Source organism: Sander vitreus, chromosome 7 (genome assembly GCF_031162955.1).
Source record: "Sander vitreus isolate 19-12246 chromosome 7, sanVit1, whole genome shotgun sequence".
Lineage (NCBI taxonomy): Eukaryota > Metazoa > Chordata > Actinopteri > Perciformes > Percidae > Sander > Sander vitreus.
This window is the reverse complement of record NC_135861.1, coordinates 23,424,305-23,450,776: the sequence shown is the minus strand read 5'-3', so window position 1 is coordinate 23,450,776 and position 26,472 is coordinate 23,424,305. Positions and strand designations below refer to the sequence as shown.

At 40.6% G+C, this 26,472-nt stretch overlaps 1 protein-coding gene across 2 annotated transcripts; it reads right to left on the bottom strand.

Annotated features, from left to right (window-relative positions):
* Positions 1-148: 148 nt before the first annotated feature.
* On the bottom strand, positions 149-26,472 carry LOC144521123 (uncharacterized). 2 transcript variants are annotated; one of them, XM_078255454.1, is made up of 54 exons: positions 26,184-26,472; positions 24,077-24,283; positions 22,815-22,831; positions 22,624-22,656; positions 21,809-21,841; positions 21,551-21,604; positions 21,089-21,181; positions 20,345-20,422; positions 20,021-20,065; positions 19,834-19,887; positions 19,365-19,418; positions 18,696-18,749; positions 18,538-18,591; positions 18,368-18,421; positions 18,204-18,248; positions 17,993-18,046; positions 17,803-17,847; positions 17,602-17,655; positions 17,058-17,156; positions 16,873-16,917; positions 16,665-16,763; positions 16,508-16,561; positions 16,282-16,389; positions 16,121-16,174; positions 15,872-15,970; positions 15,678-15,731; positions 15,030-15,128; positions 14,741-14,794; positions 14,574-14,627; positions 14,434-14,487; positions 14,169-14,222; positions 13,054-13,098; positions 12,808-12,906; positions 11,433-11,540; positions 10,721-10,774; positions 10,549-10,602; positions 10,406-10,459; positions 9,157-9,210; positions 8,948-9,055; positions 8,688-8,741; positions 6,822-6,875; positions 6,528-6,689; positions 6,259-6,366; positions 5,794-5,901; positions 5,575-5,628; positions 5,348-5,455; positions 5,160-5,213; positions 4,934-5,041; positions 4,770-4,823; positions 4,037-4,144; positions 3,597-3,885; positions 2,442-2,629; positions 2,066-2,308; positions 149-1,942 (listed from the first exon to the last, which is right to left on the bottom strand). In XM_078255454.1, exons 1-54 carry the CDS (start codon positions 26,275-26,277, stop codon positions 1,796-1,798), a joined length of 4,464 nt encoding a protein of 1,487 aa, XP_078111580.1. In that variant the 5' UTR covers positions 26,278-26,472; the 3' UTR covers positions 149-1,795. The 2 variants fall into 2 exon arrangements, with proteins under 2 accessions (XP_078111580.1, XP_078111579.1); XM_078255453.1 differs by lacking the exon at positions 24,077-24,283.

Genomic DNA, 26,472 nt, shown 5'->3' with positions numbered 1-26,472 from the left:
GTACGTTTGGAGAATATAGAAGAATATATCACTTTGAAGGCTTAAGTCAAGCTTTTATTTTCTCAGGACAGACCGGAGAGGAAGCTGGCCACAGTACAAGACGCAGCAATTCAGAGGCATCATTACTCTACAAAATGCTTGATTTCAGTCAAAAAAAAAAAATCTTTATTTATGCCTCTTAGTTCAGAAAAAGCCATCTACGCCCAGCACCACCCTGACACCGCAGAACTAATACAGTACTTTTGTTCCTGTTGTGATGAGATTCTCTCATGAAAATACACACTTGCATCACAGTCTTACACTTTCACACACTCACACACACAGACTATGCACTCACAGTCAAGAGTAACTGACCTCATGAAATACAAGTACAACAACAACAAAAACATCTAAGCACACATGAATGGTTCTGCTGAAAGAAGAAATACGTCCCCACGCCATTTCTGTTTTTATTCAAAACTCAATTAAAAATCAACTTCATTCTTAATTCGGTTTTCCTTTTATTTTCCAATTTACATCAATTAGAAGTGTAACAAAATAAAAACAAAAATGATCATAATAAAATTAATTAAAAAAATGTACACGCCCTCACACACACACAGACAACCCACCCTGGTTGTTTTTGAGCGACCGTCCTCGGAGTCCTGCGTTTAGCTTTTTGGGCTCCAAGGGAGGCTTTCCGAGTAGCCCGTCTCCCCTGTCTTTACCCGACTGCACCCCTCCTCCAGGGTGGAGTGTGAGTGTGTGGTGTGAGGCTAGTGGGAATTAGGGTTGGGGGAGGGGGGGGACTGAATTACAGAACTCATAGCACCTTCTGAAGAGAGAGCAACCCAAAGCAAAGATGGCCATTCAGCCCCATATCCACCTGAAAGCTATTTTTTGGTCAGCTCAGATTTAAACTCAACATTTTCACTTTGTTTTTCAGCGTGAGGTAGCTTTAAACAATCTGGATGGCTACAATAAAAAAAAAGCAAAACAAATTTCCCTCAAATTCTTTCAAAAATATTTTTAGTTGATGGGCAGTCAAGGGGTACAGGACATTGAAACATACATCCCAAATGTAACCTCTCTTTCCAAAAAGTGTTGGTGTGCATATAGACACATGTACGCACATAATGTGGAAATATATATAAAACCATCTGGTTGTTTATAAACACAGACTTTTACAACAATAGAACCAAGGATTTATAATACACAGTAAAGGTTTGACTCCTGCTCACGATGGACAGGCCTGGAGCACCTGGATTTGATTTTACTGAGGATATTTATTTTGGTCTACACTGATTCAAAATGCTGTATTTGTGTGTCAGGAGGGAAACAGGGAGGGAGGTGGAGTAGGACTGGGACAGAGGCTGTGCGGCTGTTCTGTAGTGGAAAGGGGGCTTGTCTTACTTACAAAGTAAACCCGTCCAGTCCTACCTCAACTCTGCCCATTCAGGTTAGACAATAAATAAGTGACATCAAGTCATGTTTCTGTTCTCCATAACTTGTTCGCTTGGTCCCTCTTCCTCCTGGCTCTGACTCATTCCCGTCAACAGTGGGCCATGGGAAACATGACTGGATCTCAGGAAGCGGGTTGACAGAGAATGCTGGTGTGGTGTACAGATATTGCCGGTGCCCTTAAGTGCTAACATCCAGGGAGTACAACTTGGAGAGCACTTCGTTGTGAGAGAAAAAGTATCAATTTTCTTTTATAATTTCCAGTCTTCTTTATTGTGGAAGTGTGTGTGTAATGGTTCATGGTTGAGTTTATTTATTTCCTGTGTTTTTTGGGGGGCCATTGTGATATTCCACTTTACAAGAAGCAGACTGCGCCTACTTCCACTCCAAACTCCTGATCCGCTCCTCCGATGTCCATGGGAGCAATGTCCACGATTGGCAGACGGGAGGTTTTCTGTGTTTTGTACTCAAAGACAGTCTTGCCCCACCGGTCTGTATGTTTCTGTTGGGTGAGAGTAGAGAAATGTGTTAACAGCAGTCTCATGATACAATGACAGTCGTACATGGATTCAATTGAAGAGGGATTATTTATTTCTGGTTGTGTTTTGCAGCAGTCCGCCCTCACCTTGCAGCCATCCTCCAACACGTTGTATGTGAAGCGACTGGTGCCCTCTGCACGGATCTCCACATCGTTGGAGCCCTGCAGCTTCAAAGCCTTCTTCAGGTTGCCTGTGGCCTGGTCCATGTAGGCAATGCTGTTCTTGCAGTGGTAAGTGAGGTTCTGGGACGCCTCAGTGGACAGAAGCCTCAAGAAGGTCAGCTGGATAACGGCAGCGTTTGCAACAGGGCCGTCCTCGGCGTAGTTAAACTGTACGACCAGAAGACAGGTCAAGGGGACATTCATGAGTAGCTTTCATGTTTAGGATTGTTTAATCTTACTTTGAAATCAGTTTCTAGACAAATAAGTGATCTTAAGTGTTGTATTGTAAAAATGCACTCACGTGGAATCCTCCATTCATGGTCTCTCCGAACCAGACGTGTTTGCGGTCATTGCTTTTGCTGGTCCACCAGTTCTTCTTTGGTACCTCGGCGATGCTGGGGTTGACGCAGGTTTCTCCTGTCTCCATGTTACAGAAGACCTTGATGGCATCGGCTGTGCTGCCAATGTTGGGATCAACCCAGTAGTTACCTGGAGAGATGAGAAACATGGGTTAATAAGGAGTGGCGTGTGTTTTTATTCAAAAAAAAAGAAGAAAAGAAGGTGGTAAGTCTGTTGAATGGCTCGTACCCAAAGACCAAATCATATACAGTATGTATCTTGAAGGAGTGCCACTTAATATACTGTAGATAGACTATAGCAGGAATAAGCAGAAATCTGAAAGCATCATTGTATCTACCCTTTTTGGGGGGAGATCAGACCTAAAAAAGCATGTAGTCGTATTTCTAGGTCAAGTTTTCTGCCTGCTGTCCTTGGTACCAAGAAACATTACCTTCAGTATGACCTTATTCAAGCAGGGACACTTTTACACACCCAATCATTAAAGCTTTAGTGTGTAACTTTTTGATATTAATGAACGTCCGTTACATTCAAACCATTGCCAAATGAGTTGCTACAAAGCTAATTAAGACTATCAGCTCCACACAACTCTCTGTATTTCTCAGTATCGCTATGTTCAGAAGATTGTCGTTTGGTTACTTTCCCGCGCAGAAACTCAAGTGAAGATAATGACCTCTTCTGAAGAGTCCACCATGTTTTTTTAATCTTCCTGTCCTTGGCTACTAGCAACTGCGTGGAGGAGGGGTGGGTGTCAGTGTGTGTGATCACGTAAGGCTGTATCACGTGGACGCGCCGACAGTGTTGTTGTCATTACTTAATTCCTCATTAGGGCGACAGAAACTGTGCACTATATCTTTAGATAGGAAAAGGTATAAAGAAAGTCTGATTCTGTCTCTCTCTCACATTGCTGCAGCCATCCTTATTTCAGTATCACTGAACAAAATACATCTGAGTATTCAATTCACCATTAGTAAAGCTGCATCTACCTCTGTGATCTGAAACTGAAAGCAGCACTTTGAATGTGTAATGTTATAGTATAGTTGTTATAATATAGATATTTTACCCCCTTTGATTTTGCCCCACGCCCCAGCCGACTTACCGCTCTTCCACTCAGGGTGGCACAGTTTCAGGTCTCTGCAGGTGCGAGCAGGGTTCTTCTGGCTGCCGTCAGGGCTACGCAGGGTCTCAATCTGGCTGTTGAGGGACTTAAGTGTGGAATCGACCTCCACATCGTGCTGCCTCAGGGAGCTGGAGGCCTCATCGGCCCTCATGTACCTGAGAGGATCAGGGGACTTCTCAGTCTGACCCAGACCTGCGAAGGCAGACATGTCGATGCCGGGGCCAGGAGGACCAGGAGGGCCAGGGGGTCCGGCGTTACCAGGAGGACCCTGAATGAGAGGCAAAAGCAGGGAAACGGATCAGGGGGGGGGGCATTCAGGTACAATCAGGTGTAGTGAAACCGCGCTGAAAAATCCCAGTATGTAGGCTTGTGGTAGTTGTGGATTATATTTTATTTTATTTTTAGGACGTGTTACGTACAGCAGGACCACTTTCTCCAGAACGTCCACGAGGTCCAGGGGGTCCAATGGGGCCAGGCTGTCCATTTGATCCGTCTTTGCCAGCAGGTCCGGATGGTCCAGATGGTCCCTTCAGAAACAGTGAGAGTGTTAAAGTAAAAGCTAGAGGATGCTAAAATGTCTGTGTTAATCTGAAATGTTACTTCTAAACTTCTGTCTTTCTATTCAAAGAGTAAAGCAGTGCTGGTGTTTTTTTTTTAGATCCACCATGCAGTCTGAATAAGAAAAAGAAAAAAAAATCTGATTAAGCAATTCAAAAGTGCGAGTGATTACCCCAATCACCTCCAGAGCCTTTGCCTTATTATGCATGAAGATTATTTGTATGGTGACATTTTTCCTCGTTTTCCTTATCAGGCACTATGCTTAGCTAATCTAGAATAGATATTGAAGTCCATTTCTGATCTCAGCAGGAGTGGTTTCACAAATCACGGTCCATCCTGTCCGTCTGCCTCGTTCACTCACAGAGAGTAATTACAAAATGCCTGAGCTGCCCATCTTATCACAGCGGTGGGTAATTAAAGCACATGGCCTCTCCTTTCCCTGTCTTCATCAGGTGATTTGAGAATTACAAAGAGACTAACCTGTGCCCTTCATTACCATGGCATATCTCGGGTGTTAAAGCTGCAGGATGGAAATGTAATAAGAGTTTTCGTTTCGTCTCTTTGGCTTTTTTGCTTTTGCTCAGTTTTTCTCACCTTAGGTCCGCTTGGTCCGGCAGGTCCGGCAGCTCCAGCATCTCCAGCGGAACCCTGTTAGAGGACAAGGACAATAGCAGATTAGATGGTAGGGCAGACAGAGGAAGGGAAGTAAGAGACAAAGTGGTACTGCAGGGATGAACTGTTCGATTTGGATCACTTACAGGAGGTCCAGGAAGACCCTGCAGACCAGTGAAACCGCGGTGACCCTTCTGTCCCCTCTCTCCAGTCTCACCAGACTCTCCCTTGTCTCCACGTGGCCCTTGGGGTCCCTAAAGGTTTAACATGTATTAAAATGCGTGACTGCATATGTGTAGCACTTCTAATTACCTAAATCGAATGAAAAAAAACGATAATGATATTGTTGCTGTTAGAGATGATGATACTCACAGCCATTCCTCTAGCTCCAGCGGGGCCTGAGGGTCCTGCAGGTCCTTGAGCACCCTAAAGAAAGAAGCAATAGTGTGGGTGCTTGCTTGTGTTAATATAAATATATATATATATATATATATATATATGAATCAGCACATGGTACTGTGCCTTTGCCTGTGGCCCCTACAGTATGTTGTGTTACTTACACTCTCTCCTCTGTCTCCCTGCTTGCCGAGGGGTCCGACAGGTCCAGGGGCACCAGGGGAACCAGGAGCTCCAGGGGCGCCAGCGGGACCGGTGTTACCGCGCTCTCCCTACAGGAGGACACAAGGTGATGACTCAGGGTAACAGTTCCTGCAAACTAGCAGATCTAGAAGACTTTTGTCAAATTGTGTAATTTGCTGGACTGTAGAGTTTTATGTGAGTCTCTCACCTTGACTCCAGTAGCTCCATCTCTACCAGGAGGTCCATCTGATCCAGGGGTACCCTAAAATACAGAAACATATTTTAGGTTGTGGGTTAAGGTTATGGCAGGCATCTGATTTGATGGATCAAGATCACAGTATTATTTCCTGAGTAGATTGTAAATGTGGCAGGCCATGAAGTGATGCACAACAGATGCCCTGGCGTGGTGATTTGTAACATGTCTGACCTCTCTTCCAGTCTCTCCAGCAGGTCCAGTAAGTCCAGGGGGTCCCACAGGTCCAGGAGGTCCGCGGTCGCCAGGGGAACCAGAAGCTCCTTGTTTACCAGGCTCTCCCTGAACACAGAGGAAATATAATTATTAGATTTCAGTAGCTCCTTTGACATCAAAAGGCAGACAGAATAATCTTCTGACTTTCAACGGATCAGTATTTTGTGTCTATTGGCTAAGCAGTAGAATCAATCGGAGTGAAAATTCAAAGATAAGTAACGAGGATATGCCTCACATGTGAGGGAAACTTGGATTAACTTAAGATAAAGGCCAATCTCTCATAATTAAGTAAATTTGTAAAAGAAAATGTTAAGAGGCAACCAAATGTCAAAAAGATTTTGTAAATCATAAGGATGTGGCCGTCATCACACTATCACACAGCTTACATGGAAGCTAAAAAAACATATTGACGAAAGCACGTACAGAAGGTCCAGGCAGACCAGCGAAGCCTCTCTCTCCACGCTGACCAGGCAAACCAACAATACCACGAGATCCGCCCAGACCCTGGGGACCTGAAGGCCCATCAGCACCCTACGGAGTCAGGAAAGACAACGGTACACACCATTTTCTCATGTCAGTAAGGTGCAGCTTTCATTATGTTTATTAGTGAATATCAGGCTGAAGCAGGTGATTGAGCCTCGATGTTGTCTCAGGTACGTATGGGTTCTTGTGAGGTGCAAAATCAAACTCACAGGGGGTCCATCCTCTCCAGGCTCTCCCTTCTCTCCTTGTGCGCCAGGAGCTCCACGAAGCCCAGCGTCTCCCTGTCTTCCTGGGGGGCCAGCATCACCACGAGCACCCTTTGGTCCCTCTTTTCCAGCAGAACCAGCAGGGCCAACAGGGCCAGGGTTACCCTGTGATGGGCAGAAAGAGAATCTCAGTGGGTAAGAGCAGAAATAGACCCAAACATGTACACAAATCATTTTAGATTGACTCAGTAAATCTATTTCCCTTCTGGGAATGTGTTGAATTGAGAAAACCCTCACATTAGGGCCAGGAGATCCAACTCTGCCAGCAGCACCAGGGAAACCAGTAGCACCCTGCAAAAGAGAAAAAGTTCAGTAAGTATTGCAGTGGCAGCTTGTTAAAAATATTGCAGGATGTAAAGGGCTCTGAGTCATGTGGACTACCATGTCCAACTTCAACATGCACTTCTGGAGGCTACACTCCCATTGGTCAGCTATCCAATGATCATGAGGCTCATAGCGAGTGAAAAGCAGTTTATACCATGGACATGACCACAAAAATAAAAAGAAGTAAATCAACAAAAAAGTATCCACAAGCAATGATGGATTCTCGAAAACTGAACTTATGCTGAAATTGATTTACCTATAACTAAAATACAGTCTACAATCCGCAGTCAGAAAATGCATGAGTCTTAATAGGGAAATACACATCAAAGCACAACATGACCAATTACCCTAATTCTTATCTCATTAAATATTTTAAATGACTTAACACAATTTACTTTTGCAATGAGAATCAACTACAAAACACTGTAGACAACATAACATGGCTCCTGTTGACCTGATATATCTATCACTCTCATCAACAACTAAAGATGGTATGAGATTACCAGGTAGGATTTAGCAAACATAAATCATCATCTTACAGTACATGATGACTAGTATTAGCCAACAGTGGTCCCATCTAAGGCCTTATATCTCTGTATGTGAGTACACCAAAGTAAATACATAATGTATAACCTTTATGCTTTTGTGAATATGCAGAATACCAATTTAAAGAATAGCATGTTGACATATCATAGTAGGAGATGCATTGTAAATAAATAAAAATGAATAGTGGCTGAATTCCATTTAGCTGATTTGGTTCCAGGGTCCTGGTATTGTGCACGCTGGCACACTGTCACACTGTCACGGCTTACTGAGACACCTGAATAAAATGGAGCCCCTGCTAATGTTGAAAAGGGTCTATTGTGCTGTCAATAATGGCTAGACCTGATTGAACAGTTCTCCTCCTATGTATTTATATGATATCATCATCATTTGTCCGTTAGGTGCTAGGGTAGGAGTTTTTCTTTATCTTATTGAATGGATGATGTCAGAAATTGCTGTTGTTGCTGTGTGCCGGTGTAGCCCAATGACACATTGGACAGTATGTGATATTAGGTCATACAAATACATGCCATGTGACTTCAATCAGAGCCATCCCTGCACCTTGCGTTTGGAGCTCACTTCAGCATAAGGCTAGCTCTATCAATATTGTTTAAGTTGATCAAAACGGAATCATTTTAATGTCAACATAATTGACGACAATATGATTTACTGTATGTATTATATCCAACTTAGCTACCCTTGATGTTGTGTTTATAGATTCCTCTAGGGCTGCACCCACCTGATGATTATTTGCATCATCAGTTAATCTGCTGATTATTTTCTCTCTATTCTGAAAATTGTGAAAAACGCCAGCTACAATTTCCTAAAGCCCAAGTTGACGCCTTCAAATGGCTTGTTTTGTCCGGCCAAGAGTCCAATACCCAAAAATATCTGATTTTTAATGTTGCATAAGATAAAGAAAAACAGAAAGTCCTCACAACTGAGAAGTTGGAACTAGAGAATGAGTGAATGTTTGATATTTTGCTTGAAAAATTATGTGTTGTCAAAATATTTGCAGATTAATTGTCTGTCAAATTGGCTCATCACTACACTCCTTATCTTAACTCCTAAATCAAGTCAAGTCAATAGATTAATTAAGGAGTGAGAGACTCAATCAATCAAGGCCCAGGACTCTGAACTGTCTATGTATTGCAATGCGTAGTCTGTATCTGCTTTCAGCAGAAGTATTGTGCGATGGATTATTCACAAGATTGAGTAAAAATAGGAGTTACTTACAGGAGCTCCCTGAGCACCACGTGCTCCTTTAGGTCCAGTCACACCAGTAGGACCCTGAAAAAGAGGAACAACAATTAATCATGTTGATGTTACACTACAGTGACTTTAAAGCACTCTAAAGATCAAGAAATGTGACCTAAGATATATAGACCTGGTTCCAGGACTTTTATATAGTGTTTTATATATAGTGTGTACTTTTATATATGTGTATATATATATATATATATATATATATATATGATAAGAATAAAAGTACCCACCACAGGTCCAGGAGCCCCAGATGGTCCCTGAGGTCCAGAAGAACCAGCTTCTCCCTTCTGTCCAGTCTCACCAAGCTCTCCCTTGGCACCAGGCTGACCATCTGCACCCTGGATATGTTTTAAACCGAATGGTAATATTATTATAATAAATACATTTCATTTTGCAGTTATTTCATTTGAACAAAAGGCACTGTGGTGACTTTACTTACAGGAGGTCCAGCGAAGCCAGCCGGCCCAGGAGGACCACCCTCCCCGCGGTCACCCTGCAGGGGGACACAAGATAATGCTGGTCAGGGCCAGCTCGGGGGGAAGGTATTGATGCTGTTTTTATTATCAGTTATTTTTTTATTTAGAAATGTCTTCTTTGACACTGTTCATTGGTTTTTGTTCATTTAGAATAAGGAGAACACGTTTAAACATATATAAAAATATTAAATATTAATAGGTAATTACAGAGGGGGAAATTAAATGAAAAATTGATAAATAGGATAATGTGATACATAATTAAACAAAAATGTGTGCATCTCCCAAGAACAACCCAGCCACAAGAGTTCTACCTTTTCCAATTAATTAAAAACATTTAAAAAAAAGAATATAATGTGATGTACTTTATGACATGTATATTTTGTGGTAATATTTATTTTATTTAATATGATGTACTATTCGGTACATATATATCATGTAGAATATGTGCTATATACAGTATAATGTTCTACCTCTGTCATTGTCTTGTTCCTGTTCTTATCCTGTCTTAGATGTAGTTTGCTGTGATATTTTGATGTGTGATACATTTTATAGGCTATGTATGTCTGTTTTTAATTTTGAAAAACCAATAATAATAATAATAATAATAATAAAAAAAAGAAAGACCCAGCCAGAAATGAAGTATTGTGCAATCCAGTCATCATCCTATTCTCCCTAAATATTCACAACCATGTAACTCTTGCTGCAATACAAGTGCAGCAAGTGGCATGACAGCAGCAGCTCCAATCTTTGTCTGATTTTAAGCATCAACACAGTCAAGTCCTATACAATTCCTCATTTTAATCTCTTACTATAGAAGTCAGTTTTTCTAAAGCCAAACTGAAAGACCTCTCTTTTTACTGTAGATCAAAAATATAAAGGGACACTTTCAGAGGGAAGCAATGTCTCCAATCAAAAGTCTCTACACTGTCAAAGTTCAGCTTAGTGATCCCCTCTTTTATGTTATTGTTATGTAATGAATGTGTGAGCAGCAGCATTATACTCTGTCCAGGTTAAGGATGCTATACAATTTGAGACTTGATTAGAAAAGACGCAACACATAATGCTCTTTGCACCAGTGTTTCTACCAACGTATACATGGGACATTTTGGAGGAAAGTATTTTTTTAACAGAAGAAGCTTCATTATTTCAAGCCCTGGACAAACACACCAGCTGATCAACTTGTGGTGTATACACACAAAAAGAGGTACTTACAGGAGCACCACGAGCACCAGCAGCACCAGTTTGGCCAGTGGGTCCAGTCTCACCCTGGATAGGAGAAAACCAGTCAAACCAACCAACCAACAAAAACAATTCATCTCAATTGATAACTTTTCAGCTAACCCTGTTATTCTCACCTTGGCGCCGTTGGGTCCAGATGGGCCAGGAGGACCAATGGGACCAGTCAAACCCTGAGGGAAGAAAACAGAATGGGTACAGGTTATAGAGAATAAAGTTTGGGTGGGATTGAATTTTTTTTTGTGATGACACAAGATTTAATCTGAGACCAAGGATTTGTTTTGAACTCACTCTACCACCATCCTTTCCAGGAGCTCCCTCAGGTCCTTTCTGTCCGTTGTCACCCTGTTGGACAAAGAAGAAAGACGCATGTTAATCACACAGGAAACTACAAGGCCTCTGGTCATTACAAGTGCTCTTTTATATGCAGTGGTGGAATGTAACTAAGTTCATTTACTCTTAATACTTAAGTACTTAAGATACTCATACTTTACTTGAGTCTTTTCTTTTCAAGCCACTTTCTACTTCTACTCGACTACATTTCAGAGAGAAATATTCTACTTTGTACTCCACTACATTAATCTGACAGCTTTAGTCACTAGTTACTTTACACATTAAGATTTTTCCACACAATACATGTGTAGTTTATAAATATATGATGTTTTATTAAAAATTAAACTACCCAACAATATAACGGCCTACAAGTAGAGCTGAAATAATTAGACCTTTAAACACACAACTGTTTGGATCGTTTCCAGTTTCTAAAACGTGAGGATTTTTCTGCATTAAGTACTTTTACTTTTAATACTTTAAGTACATTTTCCCGATGATACTTACATACTTTTCCTTAAGTAACATTTTCAATACAGGACTTTTAGTATTTTTACTTAAGTAAATAATCTGAATACTTCTTCCACGACTGATCATATGTACTATTTAACTCGTGAAATAATCCATAATATTAAAATAAAAATCCATTTTGACAAAAGAATCCGCTACTCACTCTGTCTCCCTTGGGTCCTGGGATGCCACCATTTCCTCTCTCTCCGGGCATACCCTGCAGGCCGGGGGGTCCCTGGGGTCCAGCAGCACCAGCTGGTCCAATGGCTCCCTGAATTAGAATTAGGAGATAACTTGTCAGTACAATTCTCTCATGTCTACTAGTTTCCTATGAACTAATTGAACCTGAGTGGGGACCCTAGAAATAGCATCAGAGTAGAACGGACATTGAACTGTTTGCAGTGGTCATTTGACTATTTCCAAAGAAAATTTGCCGTGTGCTCAGCCCTGTGCATTGACCATAGGAATAGAATGAGTTAGCCTGCTACAACAGTCACGGTTCTTTGCGATGGCAATGCTCTGACCATCCTGCTATGGTGATTTGAATTGGAATGTCTGTTCTTCTGTCATTTTATTTCCATGGTGTTAATATGCTGGTCCTCTTTTTCCTGAAAAAGAATATTTTATAAATATTTATTGAAAATATATATTATTTAAATTTCATTATTAATCTAAAATTCCTCATAATTTCTCAAAAAATGAGAACTTGACCAAAGCTGCAGGTTCATGTCCATCATGTCCACCAAGGAATGAATAAAACAGATAGGTTCTCATTACTTTTTCTTAATTCATTTTAAGGAGTAGTTTGATGTTTTGGGAAATACGCTTATTGTTCTCTTGCCGAAAATTAGTTGAGAAGGTTAATACCACTTTTATGTCTGTACGGTAAAATATAAAGCTACAGCCAGCCAGTTAGCTTAGCTTAGCATAAAGACTGGAAACAGGGGGAAACAACTAGCCTGGCAAAACAAAGGTAACAAAATGGACCTACCAGAACCTCTAAAGCTCACTAATTAACATGCTATATTTTGTTTGTTTAATCCCTACAAAATCCAAAGTGTTAAAACAACACATTGCGTTTTACAGGGGGTTATGTGCCGGATGCCATATTTTTTTTCCAAGGATGGTGAAGGTATCACCTGCCCTACTCTGCCTTTGATTGGCTTACCCTGATATTCTAACCCTAACCCCTAACCAATGTCACTCCTCTTGCCTAAACCTAACCAACCCAACCAACAAAGGCAACAAGTACTAGCCAATCAGAGGCAGAGTAGGGCGGGTCATGACTTAGCCATCCTTGGAAAAAGAAAATTGGCATGCTGGACTACTATATGTGTTGGCCGGGCGCAGCAACTTCCTGGAGCCCTGTCTCACTGTGAGGTTGCCAGGCAACCAGCAGAGACTCCAGGAAATCAGCCAGGCATGGTATGGAAGTCCACCTTGAACAAATTTTTTGATACGTTCTTCTGGAATCAGAAACGCCTCAGAGCGCCAATTTGATTCTAAACATAAAAATGGTATCAAAGTCATACACTAACCTTGGGTCCATCTGTTCCAGGTGTTCCAGGAAGTCCACGAGGTCCCTGAAGACCCTGAGCTCCAGCACCACCCCGCTCACCAGGGAAACCACGTTCACCCTGTTAGGAGATAAAGAAACAGAATCAACAGGAGAAACAAGGAATGGTAGCAATAACTCAGAGGAGTGCTTGTTGGGTCAAATGTTGTACCAAAATGATAAAATCCAGGTCTCAATGTATGAATGAAGCTTTAACATGGAAACTCACTCTGGGTCCGACAGCACCAGGAGTTCCAGCCTCTCCAGAAACACCCTGCACAGAGAGAAGACACAGTTTTATTCCTGTTTTTGAAAGTTACACTTATCTAAACTTCTGTATCGTAAAACTTCTGAGTTTTTATTGTTAGTCCTAGTAGAAAAAGCCAAAACAATCAATCACATAGCTAAATATAACTTCAATCGCAAATGTTGCAATGTAATGAAAGTCACTTATCTGGGCTCAAAAAACTGCAGTGAGCAATGAGGCTTTTTACAGAACTGTACTTAAGAGAGGTCCTTATTCACAAACTTTAAAATAAATTGCATTTTCAGCTTTTAGTTTGATTTCCTCTCTATGACAACAGAGCAACTTAGTTATATTCATTTGAAAAAGCGGTGCAGAAATGAAATACAAAAAGTAAGAAATCTTAACTGATTAGATTTAGATGACCAAGATATTTACCTTGGCATATTGTTTTTAGATATTAGAATGCATTGTTACAGCAGTTACACTTCACATAAATCACAAAAACAAATGAGGCAGGTAGGAAAAGGCAACCAGTTGGTGATTAACACTTAGCATTAGCACTGGGATATATCTTTTATATATATATATATATATATATATATATATATATATATATATATATATATATATATATATACACCAAGTTATTTTTACCGTCTTGAACCAGAGACTGTTTTAGCTTGTCTTTTACTCTTTCACTCCCTTCATTTCTACATAATGCTGTTCTTTCCAGGAGTGGGTTGAATACTTAAAAAAACATAATTTGGCATGTGGGTTGTACTATACAAGCTGGTACCTGAACGATACTTTTTTCAATACCAATTTTATAAAATCCATTTTAACAAAAAGCAATTACAAAGCCTTCTTTATGTAAGGTATTCTAGGTATTGGTAGAAGCATGCCGATGCTTATTGGCTCACTGACTGATGAGATTTACTCCTTAGGTATTGAAATTGGGTATGGAATGACGAGGCATTTTTCGATATTCAAGACTTTATAGGCAATTCGGTCTGTGCCTAAAAAGTATTGAATTCGGTACCCAGCCCTACAGATACAACACATCCCAAGTAACAGGTTTGTTAGTAAGTCTCGCTCACCATGTCTCCAGGTTTTCCAGCCTCTCCTGGGGCACCAGATGGTCCAGGCAGACCCTGTCCAACAACAGCAAAAGGATTAGTTATATCATATCTAGATAATTACTTATAAGTCTGCTGTCTTCCTTAATGATTGTCTGTCCAACACTTTAACATGTCCAAAGTTTGAACTCATACTGGAAATGAATCATACTAATATGATACTGATTTTTTTTGTTTTGTTTTCCAGACTGGTGTATGTGGGATTTGATGAGAAAAATAAACTCACCTGGAAGCCAGGGGGTCCAGGCTGTCCTTGCTCTCCTCTCTCTCCAGCAGGTCCCTGTGATAGACCAAACACAGGCAATCAGTCCAAGACTTATCTCACAAGACATATCTCACAACATGTGATCACACTGAAATACTCACAGCAGGGCCAGGAGGTCCAGCAGCACCAGTCTCACCATCTTTTCCAGACAGACCCTGTTCAGAGAGAGAGTATTTCAATTATGAAAAAGTGATCTGGAGACAAAGAAATGATCAATCATCATATAAGTTGTAAGAGTGTAAAGTATTTATGGAGAAAATGTACTCACTCTCAGACCAGGGCGACCCACAAGACCTTTCTCTCCTGTCTTTCCAGCTTCACCCTGTTGGAGAGAAATCACAGTAAATGATCCGTAGTAAGTCTCTCTCGATTGCAGTGCTACAAGGTAAACAACAGTAGTGCTACTGGTAGTGATATTTGGCTACAAAAAAAGCTGGAATACTTATTTGTCTTATCTAGACATGGATGCATTTAGACTGTATATTATCAGGTTTTCATTATGCTGTATGAAGACACCCCTTGTATTCCTACTCTACTCTTATAAAAACAAAACTCACATTGGCTCCCTTTGGTCCAGGGAATCCCATCACACCTGGCTGTCCACGGGCTCCCTGAGGGCCGGGTGGGCCTGGGCGACCGTCCTCACCAGAAGCACCCTGTCAAAGGCACAAGGTAAAAAATCAGCACTGAAACCCAGAGATAACAGATATTAACTTGTGAGTTGAAACTTGTGTGTGCTCATCATATATGCTAAACTTGCACATAATAATATTATTATACTAGGATGCACACAAAAAAAGGCTCAATACAAGGCTTTCATTTCAGAACTTTAGTGTTGTGTGTTTGTTTCTTGTGTTCGTAAGCACATGTGCTGTAGTTTTGTCATATTTCAAAGTACTGTTTTGTTTAAAATGTGGCTGGGAAGCCACTTTGAATGTGTCAACTGCTCTATTTTTTCATTTCAAAGTCTCTAATTATGAAAGTACATTTGTAAAGTACATTTTTACTTTTTGTGCATGTTGCTGTTTATAAAAATGTATACAATTTGTGACGCCAGCATTTCATAACAAAGCAAACTGCTACTAATAAGCATTTTTTTTGCTTGTGATCTTTTAAAATGCCTTGTATTAGTTCAGAACCGAAACACTCGTTACCTTTCATAAGCATGATAGGAAGCACCACCTCAGGATTATTATTGTACTCACAGAGGGTCCAACTTTGCCTTGAGGACCAGCATCTCCGGGACGACCGGTAAGACCCTATGAGAGGCACACACATCATTCAAGAGGTGGGACAAATCTCGACAAAATCAATCAGATCAAAGCAACCACACTAAACATTTGGGGTTTGAGATTTCAGGTTAAGATTGAGATTTCACTGTCTGACTGTTCTGACTCACTCTGGCTCCGGGGAGACCTGACTCTCCTGTGCGTCCAGGGTCTCCAGTAGCACCTTTGGGCCCAGCAGCACCAGGAACACCACGGTCACCAGGGGCACCCTGAAGAAGATAAGACATCAGTCAGTTCAATATCAGTCTGGTAGAAATATGGCAGCTCGTTTTATGACCAAAGCAGCATCTTTCTGGTGCTGCAGTGCTTAGATTAAATCAACATGTTGACGGTGTCAGTGAGCTGAAACCAGGACCCACCTTAGCACCAGCAAGACCATCCTGACCTGGGAAACCACGGTTACCAGGAGCTCCCTGGAAAGAATCACAGAGATATATGTGATTAGATTGAGCATACAATAGCAACAACTACTTCCTAATGTCACTTTTTACCAATGTTATTGTACATCCTGATGACTTACTCTCTCTCCTGGAGGTCCGAGTGGTCCAGCAGTTCCAGGCTCTCCTCTTGCACCTCTCTTTCCTTCTTCACCAGCAGGGCCAGGAGCACCTTGGGGACCAACGGGGCCCTGGGAAAATGAAGATATGTAAGTAAATCTTCTCTGTAGTCTAATTCTAAAAGATGTATTACAGTTGTTATGGAATATATGGTCAAAAATCACTGAAAAACAAGTCAAAACAACTCACAAGCTCTCCCTTTGGTCCAGCTTCACCTTTGAATCCAGGAAGACCAGGGTCTCCCTAGGTATGGCAAGAAAGAAGACAGTCACAACAATGAATAATCATAACACAAACAGAGTATTGAGGTTTTCACAGAGTTTTAGATTATTCCCAAGTGACTTACAGACTGTCCCTTTGGCCCCAGAGGTCCTGTAGCTCCCTGTGGTCCAGGTGGGCCACGGGGGCCGGGGAATCCAGGAGCACCAGCAATACCAGAAGCACCCTTCAAGGAAGAAAGAAACAACAACATATCAGAATAAAGTCAAACTGTAATTTTAATGAATTATAAAGAATCACAAGGTAGTTGAGGACTCTACAGAGAGAGGACTTACAGCAGATCCTTTAGCTCCAGGAATACCATCAGTACCGGGGTTACCCTACACGCACACAGAAGAAGAAGCAATGCGTCACATTGTGTCGACAAAATATTAACAGAAAACAAGCATAGTGTAAAAATGGTACTCTTGTATGAGTAAATTAAAATCTGCATGATTGGGATTAGTGATGGTAAACGAACCGATGCTCCGGCAGGTCCGGGAGATCCTGGGGTACCGCCCTCTCCGCGGGGTCCCTGTGCTCCTTCAGATCCACGGGCTCCAGTAGGACCAGCTTCTCCCTGACAGGACACAATTCATTTACCATTAAAATAGAAAAAAAGGAACATGTGTTCCTTCATATAGCACAGATGTGCTGTATGTTCTTATATGTTCCCATATGTATTTAAGGACAATTACTTTTATTCTAAGTTCAATATGACATAACTATTAATGCATATTTGTCTTTCTTGAGAAGATTGTAGAGTAGTTTGTAGAATATACTCAAATCGATCATTTGTGTATGAAAAACAAGAACCTACAAGAACCAGGCAGGAGTTTGTGTGTCTTTATTCCATGAACCCAGACTGAATAAAAAAAGAGATGTCTAAAAGTACTGAGCGATAAAGTAGAACCTGTAGCTGCAGTTAAATGACAATCACCAGGCTTTTTTGTTGTTGCTCATTTTACTACATAAGGTATGCTACAAAAGAAGTAGTAGTTTATGATAATGTGATGTGCACAAACCTTGGCTCCTGGAGATCCTGGGAAACCGGGAGCTCCAGCAGGACCAACAGGCCCCTGTAGACAGAACAATGATCTGCAGGTTAGGGTGCATGTCTCATCCCTTTGATGCTTGTGTTATCAAAGGCCCAACACCCTAAACAACATTACAAAAGAAAAATCAATTGAATGAATTGGATGCAAAGTGGGAACTATGATACTCACAGGTGGACCAGCGGGACCGGGCAAGCCATCATTTCCACGGGCACCCTGAGGAGTAAAAAGACAGGATAGTCAGTTGTGTAATGAAGAGACCATAACATATGCTTCTTAAAAGTTGTTACAAACATGGTAGAGAAAACTAAAAATATATCGATGCTCAATAGATTGAAGCAGCCATGAGTTTGTTACTCACTGCAGCTCCAGCAGCTCCAGAACGCCCCCTCTCACCAGGCAGACCACGTGGGCCCTACGACAGAAGATACAACTGCTCAGTTTGTCTTGATTATTATGGAACATATAGCTGTAATTTACAAAACAATTATTTATTTTCCCTAGCATCCCATATGGTTACTATTTTATGTTTGAATTAATTTGACAGATAAGATAAAGCCCTGGAGACTCACCATGGGTCCAGGGGCGCCGTTCTCTCCTGCAGAACCAGACTCACCCTGATGGGAACAGAGATCAGAAAAATTAGAAGAAGTGAGCAGAAAACAATTGAAGAAATTGCTAATCAATTAGAATCTGGTTATGTTATTGCAAACAATTATACATGTGGTGGTCTTACCTTGGCTCCTGCAGCACCAGTTTCTCCCTTAGCTCCATCCAGACCAGGATGACCCTACAGGGAAACATAATAGGACTCATCAGGACCTCACACATCAGTCAGTCTTCAGGTGTAATCAATGAGCATGATTTATTCTTCTGCTTCTGTTTAGCTGTGAAGGTTGAACTCACTCTGTGTCCTTTGATTCCAGGAAGTCCAGGAGTTCCAGGGAATCCACGAGCTCCCTGAAAATACAAAACCACCACATTTTTTACATGAAGGAATCTCATCCTCATCTCTATTTTCTTCTCCTGACTTTGACATGTGCTGTAATCCTGAAGTTAGTCACCTGAGGCCCTGCAGGTCCACGCTCACCAGCTTTTCCAGGTTTGCCAGCCTCACCCTAGAAACAAACAGGAAGTGGAATGAGTATTTCTTCAAGCAGTGTACAGCAGCTGCTTGATACGGTGTAGCTGCACTGTACTGCACTGTACAGGGAAGATATGCACACAGCCATTATTCTCACCAGTATTGCTAGGAGATAGAGAGTGCCCCCTAGTGGTACATTTGGTTTAGGGGGTAGGGAGCTTATAAAAAAGTTGTTTATATGTTAGTATAAAAGTAGGGCAATAAAGTAAAATAGTAACATTGTTACTTGGGTCATAAGAGAATAAGTGAAAACATTATAACATGAAATGTTTCACTCTGTTATAAAAAATGTGGTTTACTTTGACCTTTGTGTAGGTTTTGCACTTATGTTTTAATATGCAGTGGGTACAAAGATAATAATACTAATAATAAACTTTATTTATACAGCACTTTACAAAACAAAGTTACATTAGTTAAAACAGGAACAAAAACATTTCAGGAGTGCAAAGACATCAACTCAGACAAACACAACAATGCAAATTAAAATGGAAATACAATACCCAAAAGTAATACAAAAAATAGAAAGCAATAACATTCATAAGATAAGAAAAAGTGGACAATAAAATAATAATGAAGCCTCGACACTTACATCGCTTCCAGGTTTTCCAGAAGGTCCAGGTGGTCCACGAGGTCCCAATGCTCCCTGTCATGAAAACACACACAGATTAACCCTTAGTTGCAGTTATCTAATTGATCCAAAGATAATTACAAAGTTACAGTTACAGACGTGCCGCAAAATGCAAACACTGCCTTTACGCTGTCCAGCCGTTGAACTAAATTTGTGGCTAAATTTGGTGACGGTATCAATGATTTTCACTGTGTGAGAGAAGTCAAACAGCGATAGACTTAAATATGATAAATAGATAGATATTTATGGATGTATTGATTGTGATATGTATTTATTTAAATAGGTTTGTGACACTGTTTATTATGAGCATCTGTTTCTGTGGAAGTAGGTGCAGTTGGTAAACCCTAAACATTACAGCAAATGTGAGCAGTACAGTATGAAATCAGTCTGTTGGACACATAGATGCATTCTGGGATATGTTAATACTTACAGCTGGACCAGGCTCTCCAGCCTCTCCAGGGCTACCTTGGAAACCCTGTGGTCCCTATAGGTACAAATAAAAATGCAAAGAATGTATTCATTTATGCCAACAATTCTCCTCTACATGTTTGTACAGTAGCTGTTTGATTGTAATGATCAATCACATAACGATGTAGTGCTGTAATGAATGTACTTACAGGAGCTCCACTAGGTCCAGGGGGGCCACGAGGACCCATAGGACCCTGAAAGAGAAACACAAGACATTCAGAGAAAGTTTACATAGTGTGACAAATTAATCTAATAGGTAGCTTGAAATCTCTGTGTTGGAGTAAAACTACTGGACCACAAGGTGGCACCATTGCAATGATTATTGTTTATCACTTTACTTCAGCAGCAACTCTGAGACAAGCTAAATGTTATAATGAGGTTTTGTCATTATGAGAGATGAACTGTTTACATACCAAAAACATACACATACACTCATCCTGTAAGATATATTCACTGTACACAGCGCTACGTACCATTGGTCCCTGCATCACACCCATCTGAGCACCTCCGGCCTTCTCATCAAAACCTCCAGCCATCTGAGCAGCAAAATTCTGTAAAACACAAAAAAGACAAACGATTGAGAGTCAGTTAGGGTTATTTATCCTGGCTGAGCTGCTTGGGCTAAGTGGGTCATTACACACAGCAGCAAGTGAAGGACATTAACTGAATTAAATACTTTAATGGTAGTTCAGTTACCATGAAAGAAAATAGGAAGAATACATTTGCCTGCTAAAGTAAGGCACTATTTTCACCCTTCATGATTCTGTGAAAGCATACTATACAAGTATACTGAAGTCCATGTAGGACAGTAGTGTGCCTTCACATTCTTCCCTCTTTCTTCTTTGAATCAAAAATGAATAAATCTATGGACTCATTTTGGGCTGTTTCCTCTATTGATCAAGACAAATATATCAGAAGTGAAGTCTCAAAGGAAGCACAAACATTCATTCATTCATCAATTCAATTCACCCTGTACTTTGCAATAATAGAGAACACAATGGGTTTAGTGATGCTAAAGACAGAAATAATGCTTGTGATTTATATCAACAATTTACCATTAAGTCCTCTCTATATATTTCGACCTCTGTTTTAAATGCTTCTTCCTACCATTGTGTTATGGGAGTAACACTGTGGTGTTTCGACTTAAATCTGAGGAAGAAAAGGTGGTTTTGTTAAACTGTTTATGCCATGTGTTACAGAAGTTCCCTCAGACTCACCCCTCCAAGTCCTGGTGGTCCGGGTGGGCCAGGGGGTCCAGGGTTCCCAGGGGTGCCAGGCTCACCATCTCTTCCACGAGGTCCTGCATTTCCCTAGGGAAAAATAGAGAAGGTGATTTTCTCTAAGTTCATCAGGAGTACTAAAGAAGATTTCAGGTCAGATCTGTTTTTTTTTCATCAATGCCTTTTACAACCAAACATTTACAGAAGAAGTCTCATATCTGTGTCATGATGATTAGATTTAGATGTTCCTACACACGAGTAATTAAAACACTGCAATCTCACACTAAACAGAACTCTGTTAGTTCAATTATTAGAATGATCAGAACTGTTGCTTAAACTAATATTTGCTAGACCGATTCTGAAATCACACATTAATAGGAGACAATTTCTTCTGAATGATATACTGAATAGATCGGTGGAGTAGATGGTGTTTTTTGGACACAGTGTGTTGTCTCTTACCTTATCACCCTTAGCGCCAGCTTCTCCACGGACTCCCTGCTCACCTGGGGGGCCCTGCAAAAACAAATCTATTTGTCTCAGTAAGATTCCCAGGATGGACAAAACTCCTATTCAGAGCAAGAATCATATTATTATCTACCAAAAAACAACCTCATCAAGCAATACTTGGATAAGTGTAGAATTAATATAATAAACAAAGAAATGTCCCCTTTTTTATCTCAGTAAAATGAATAAAAATGTATAATATATAATATTTACCATAGGGCCTGGTGGTCCTTTTGGTCCTACAACCTGCACAAAAGGAACAAAAAAGATTTTGCAAATGACATCTTTATTACAAGACCAATCTTTCATGTTGTGTCCAGTTGTACCCGTTTCTGAACAGCTAAAATTAGAGAACATTCCAGCTTTGTAGGAGGTGGACATCAAGCTAATCTGATGAAGATTAAGTTTGACAGGGCAAGTTTTATTAAAAACATCACCTCCTCTTAACCTCTGGAAATGGACTGACTTTGTTCACCTGACATGTGCACTTGCAGCAAAGTTGCTGATAGGATCTAAGGGGATTTGATAGGGTTCATTATGTCCAAGGAATGTGGGGTCTTTCCTAATGTAATAGAAAGTTCAATGAGGGATTGTTGGACATTGTAGTTAGCCAGCGAGAAACTGCCACTCTAATGATCAAAAATGTTTAAAACTCAATAACAAGTGGGACAATCAATACATAAAAATACTACACTTTTTCAGGGTTTGAGAATAACTTGAAAGGTCAAGAGAGAAATGTCAAATTCAACAAACCAAGAACTTGAGAAATGTGTGTATTGTATAGGTAAGTATTATGTAAATGATTGGGCACAATGAAGGACATATAAAGGTACCAAATAAGAAAACAGAAGTCTGTAATTATTTATTCCAAATAAAAGCAACAGAGAAGAAAAGGTTTTGTTTGATAATTTGTTCTCTGAGCAAAATGAACACTCGGGCAAGTAATGAGTTTGTGTTAAAGCAGTTTAGAGTGGAAGTTTTGTGTACAGCCATGAGACATTACTTCACTGCAGAGGATTTATACTTACATCTGCAATCTCTCCTGGTTCCCCTTTCTGGCCCTGATTGATAACAGAAAGAAGTGATATCAATGGGCTAAACAACTTTACTGAGAAACAAACTACTTCAAGCTTCAGATTTTACAAGAAAATGTTATTGTTTAATGTTTTCATACTGTTACTTGTTGAGTGAATGGATATCAGTCAACCTACTGCCTCACCTTAGCACCAATGGTTTCTGATGTTCAGATGGATGTATGAAGGGGAGGAAAAAGAACAAAACATTAAAAGTGTACAAGTATAAACAACTCAGACACTTGATTGATTTGAATCCTAGTTTGTGATTCTTAGGAAAGGAGACCTGCAAGCAAATCTAACGATGCTGAAGTGATCAAAAACCATTCACCAGACCCAGAGGCAAAGAACCCATCCAGATTATATAAATGGTGAAATGTGATTCCAAGAGGGATGAAGCAGAAGCAAACATGGACTAGGAGATCAGAATGAAGTATTTATATCCAATCATTAAAGCAAAAAAGTGAAAGTAAGTAAAAGGTAAGCAAGCTGCACCAGCCAAGCTTAGCTAATTAAATAAAGCATGGCAGCTAGTGCCAGTAAGCTTTTTGATAATGTTGTATATTGTGTATATTTATATCAAATTTGAGGGAATGAATTTATGTTTAAGTAATCTTAAACGTATTCTATTTCTGATGGCCTGGACAATCCACTACTGAGCAAGAACTCAGATATCAGCAAATGTTGTGATTTGGGTAAATTAACCTCTTTTTAAATATAAAAAAACACCTGTACATGTTGTCTTTTTAACAGCTTTGTATCTATTTGGTTAGATAAATCAGTCAAATCATTGTCATTTTCATATACCAGGAGGTCTCTTAGGACGCCACAAGAATACAGTTGCTCTTGACAAGGCCTTGAACCTTTGGCATGAGGCCTTATTCATAAAAGGTGAGGAAAACTTTGGTCCCTCTCTGAAGACACCTTCATTTTGTAGAAGACGTCCAAATGAGTCAATTAAATCATTGAGTTGAGGCTCAGTGTGGATGTAGGCTTCATCTTAGTCATGAGGTAAAAAAGCAGAAGGTGTCTCTACAGATTTAGGTGAGGACCAGACAACACATCTCAGGATTCATCCAATTCTTCATGGAATAGGCTTTCATTGGGAATAAGAGATCCTGATAATGTGGCTTATATGGTCTCCATCCAAACCAAGCATGTAGAGGGCCACTTTGGAATCGGGAACATCATTAACGTTATTGACTTATTCCAAATCATAAAACAAAAATGTTTTAGAACAGCCAAAACTATTAAATTAAATCAAGAGATCAGTGACTGCTGCTGCTCCAATCAGGCAGACTATTTAGATCCTAAGGCAGTTCCCCATTCAAAAGTGTTAGCCAGGGTGAGATAAATGCAAGCTAAAAGAGTAATTTATTTATGGGTATTTGAATAAATAAATTACAACCAATGGGGGCACTGGCATCAGCAGGGCAGATGGGACAGCACTCTCCAGATGGGATGAGAGGGTTGGCACATTCTTTGATCTCCTCGCAGATTATCTCATCACACAGAACCGCTCCGCTGTCGCACACACAGATACGACACGGCTCGGGCTTCCACACATCCTTATCATTATACTGCTGGCCGTCCTGGATGCAGCCACCTGCCTCCTCTGTAGGTGGCCAGCAGGGGGCGCGTGGCAGGTGGACAGAGAAGGAAGAAAGAGAGGATGGTTCAAGAGAGAATTAGATAGGAAAAGGTATTGTGGTTTATACAGTGTTGAGGGTTGGTAAAGCAGATGTTGTTAAAAAAGAGGGTAGTGGGAGTAAGAGGATGAAAGGGGGTCAAGGGGCACGGCAAGGAAATATGAGGAGTAATAGCATTGTTGGGGTAAGATGGAGGAGTGGTTAGTGAATAAAGGAGGAAGGAGAAAGATAAAAGTTATCCTGTATCAAATAACAGCTATGAACACTTTGTAAAGTAATGCAGGGTACACAAAAAGTCACATTCAAAAAACAGCATAACACGATAAAACATACAAGTGTGATTGCATGATGTTAATGAATAGAAAGTAAGTGGCTTTGTTCCTTTGATGCTGACGAACAGGTGGTGGGTTGACCCAAAAATACACTTGTACAAATCAGTAGTTGTGTACTATAATTTACAAGTTTTAAAAATAACTCATTGAGCAGGCAAGAAAATGCTCCAAGTTATCGTATGGAGAATTTTATAGCAGCATAAAATGTAATGTCAACAAGAGCCACAGTTAACAGTTGTGTCTGAAGCCCTAGTTGAGGTATTTCGCGTCGGTGGCTGAGTATATTTAACCTGCAGGCCTGCTCTCCTGCTCGTATGAATGAACCTCTCTAACAGGAGTACTGTGTCCAATTGACAAGCTGCTGCCTTAAGTAAACACTGGGTCCTTCTAAATTTCTCCATCTGGATCCCATAGCTGTGTCAAGCGCAGTGCAAACACTTAAGAATGGGTGATTTGTTTAATGTATATATAGCTTAGGGCTGGGCCTACTAACTGCTGTTATTTGTTTTTTTAAGCATATTTGTGAAAGTGATACTTAGCCCAAACATGTAACAAGGAGGTTTAGTTCCTGATCAGACATGAGTTTGGCTACTTTCAACTGAAATATTTGCTTTCTACTTCACCACCACTTCTGTTATTACAATATATGACTTCATGTAATGCTAAAAGCTGATTAATGCTATAAGAGAGGGAATTAGAAGCACTAACGTGAAGTCCATCTTGCTATAAATACAACTATATCTCCATCATCTGTTGACTCCCTGCTGTGCCCTCCCTTCTCGCTACCCTTTGAGCCTGCTAGCCTGGGGTCAAGCACTGTCTGAACCTGTCACTTCACATCATCAAACCCCCTGAATCTGCTCCAGCCAAATCATGTGGGTGAGGTTTACGTATATTTTTACATGTCTTAAAAACAGTTAAACTCCCATTTACTTATCAAGAATCATTTTCAAGAAAATCCTGATTTGTCTATCAATCTTCAGACGTTCAGAAGTGTTTCTGCAACCTAATGGTAGAAAAAAGTAATGCAAAGGCATTTGAGGCAGCAATAAGCCTGGTTAAGCAGATTTACTGCTGAAAACTAGGACTACAGAATGAGCAAACATAGCAGTGAAGGCTGAGCAGCAGGACCCAGGTGAGGACAAACAGACACTTGTTCACCTGGTCCTCCATCCCACACAGATGTGCCTTGACAGCCTCACCTTTCCTACAGAAAGAAATGGACTGGCTTATTTGGAAAGACTATTGGTAGCCAGCTTGACATTATGACACTCATATCATTGGAAACAATCAACAACTACATAACTGTAAAAAGCATGTGATGCTGGCCATAGCAAAAAAAAAGAGTTGTGCTCTTCCTGTTCTTCATTTGACATCAAAACACTGGCATTTTATTTACTTCCCACTATTCTTCTGAGACATCAGGTAGAGAAGATTGGGAAGGAACAAGAAGTCGGTAATATCATCAGAATAAAAATCCGCATTTCTTTTTGCAAGTAAAAAGAAAAGAGTCAAGAAAAACTGTGCAACTTACGGTCGTCCTCTTCCTGACATCTGACCACGGATAGTAAAACAACTTGGAATGCTACAAGTAGCAGAACAGTCCTTGAGTCCACAAAGCTGAACATGTCTAAATATTAGACATGCAGTAGCTTGGGTGAGAAGTGAAGGATGAGACCAGGCTTTCAGTCAGTGGTGTGTTAAGTGTGTGTTCCCAGAGACTTATGGCACCATGCAGTCAAACCCTCCAAAATCTAAGTGGAATCCAACGCGGGGCCCCAGCTGGCACTCTGCACCCACCGCGTCAGGGCAAGCACCGCGGT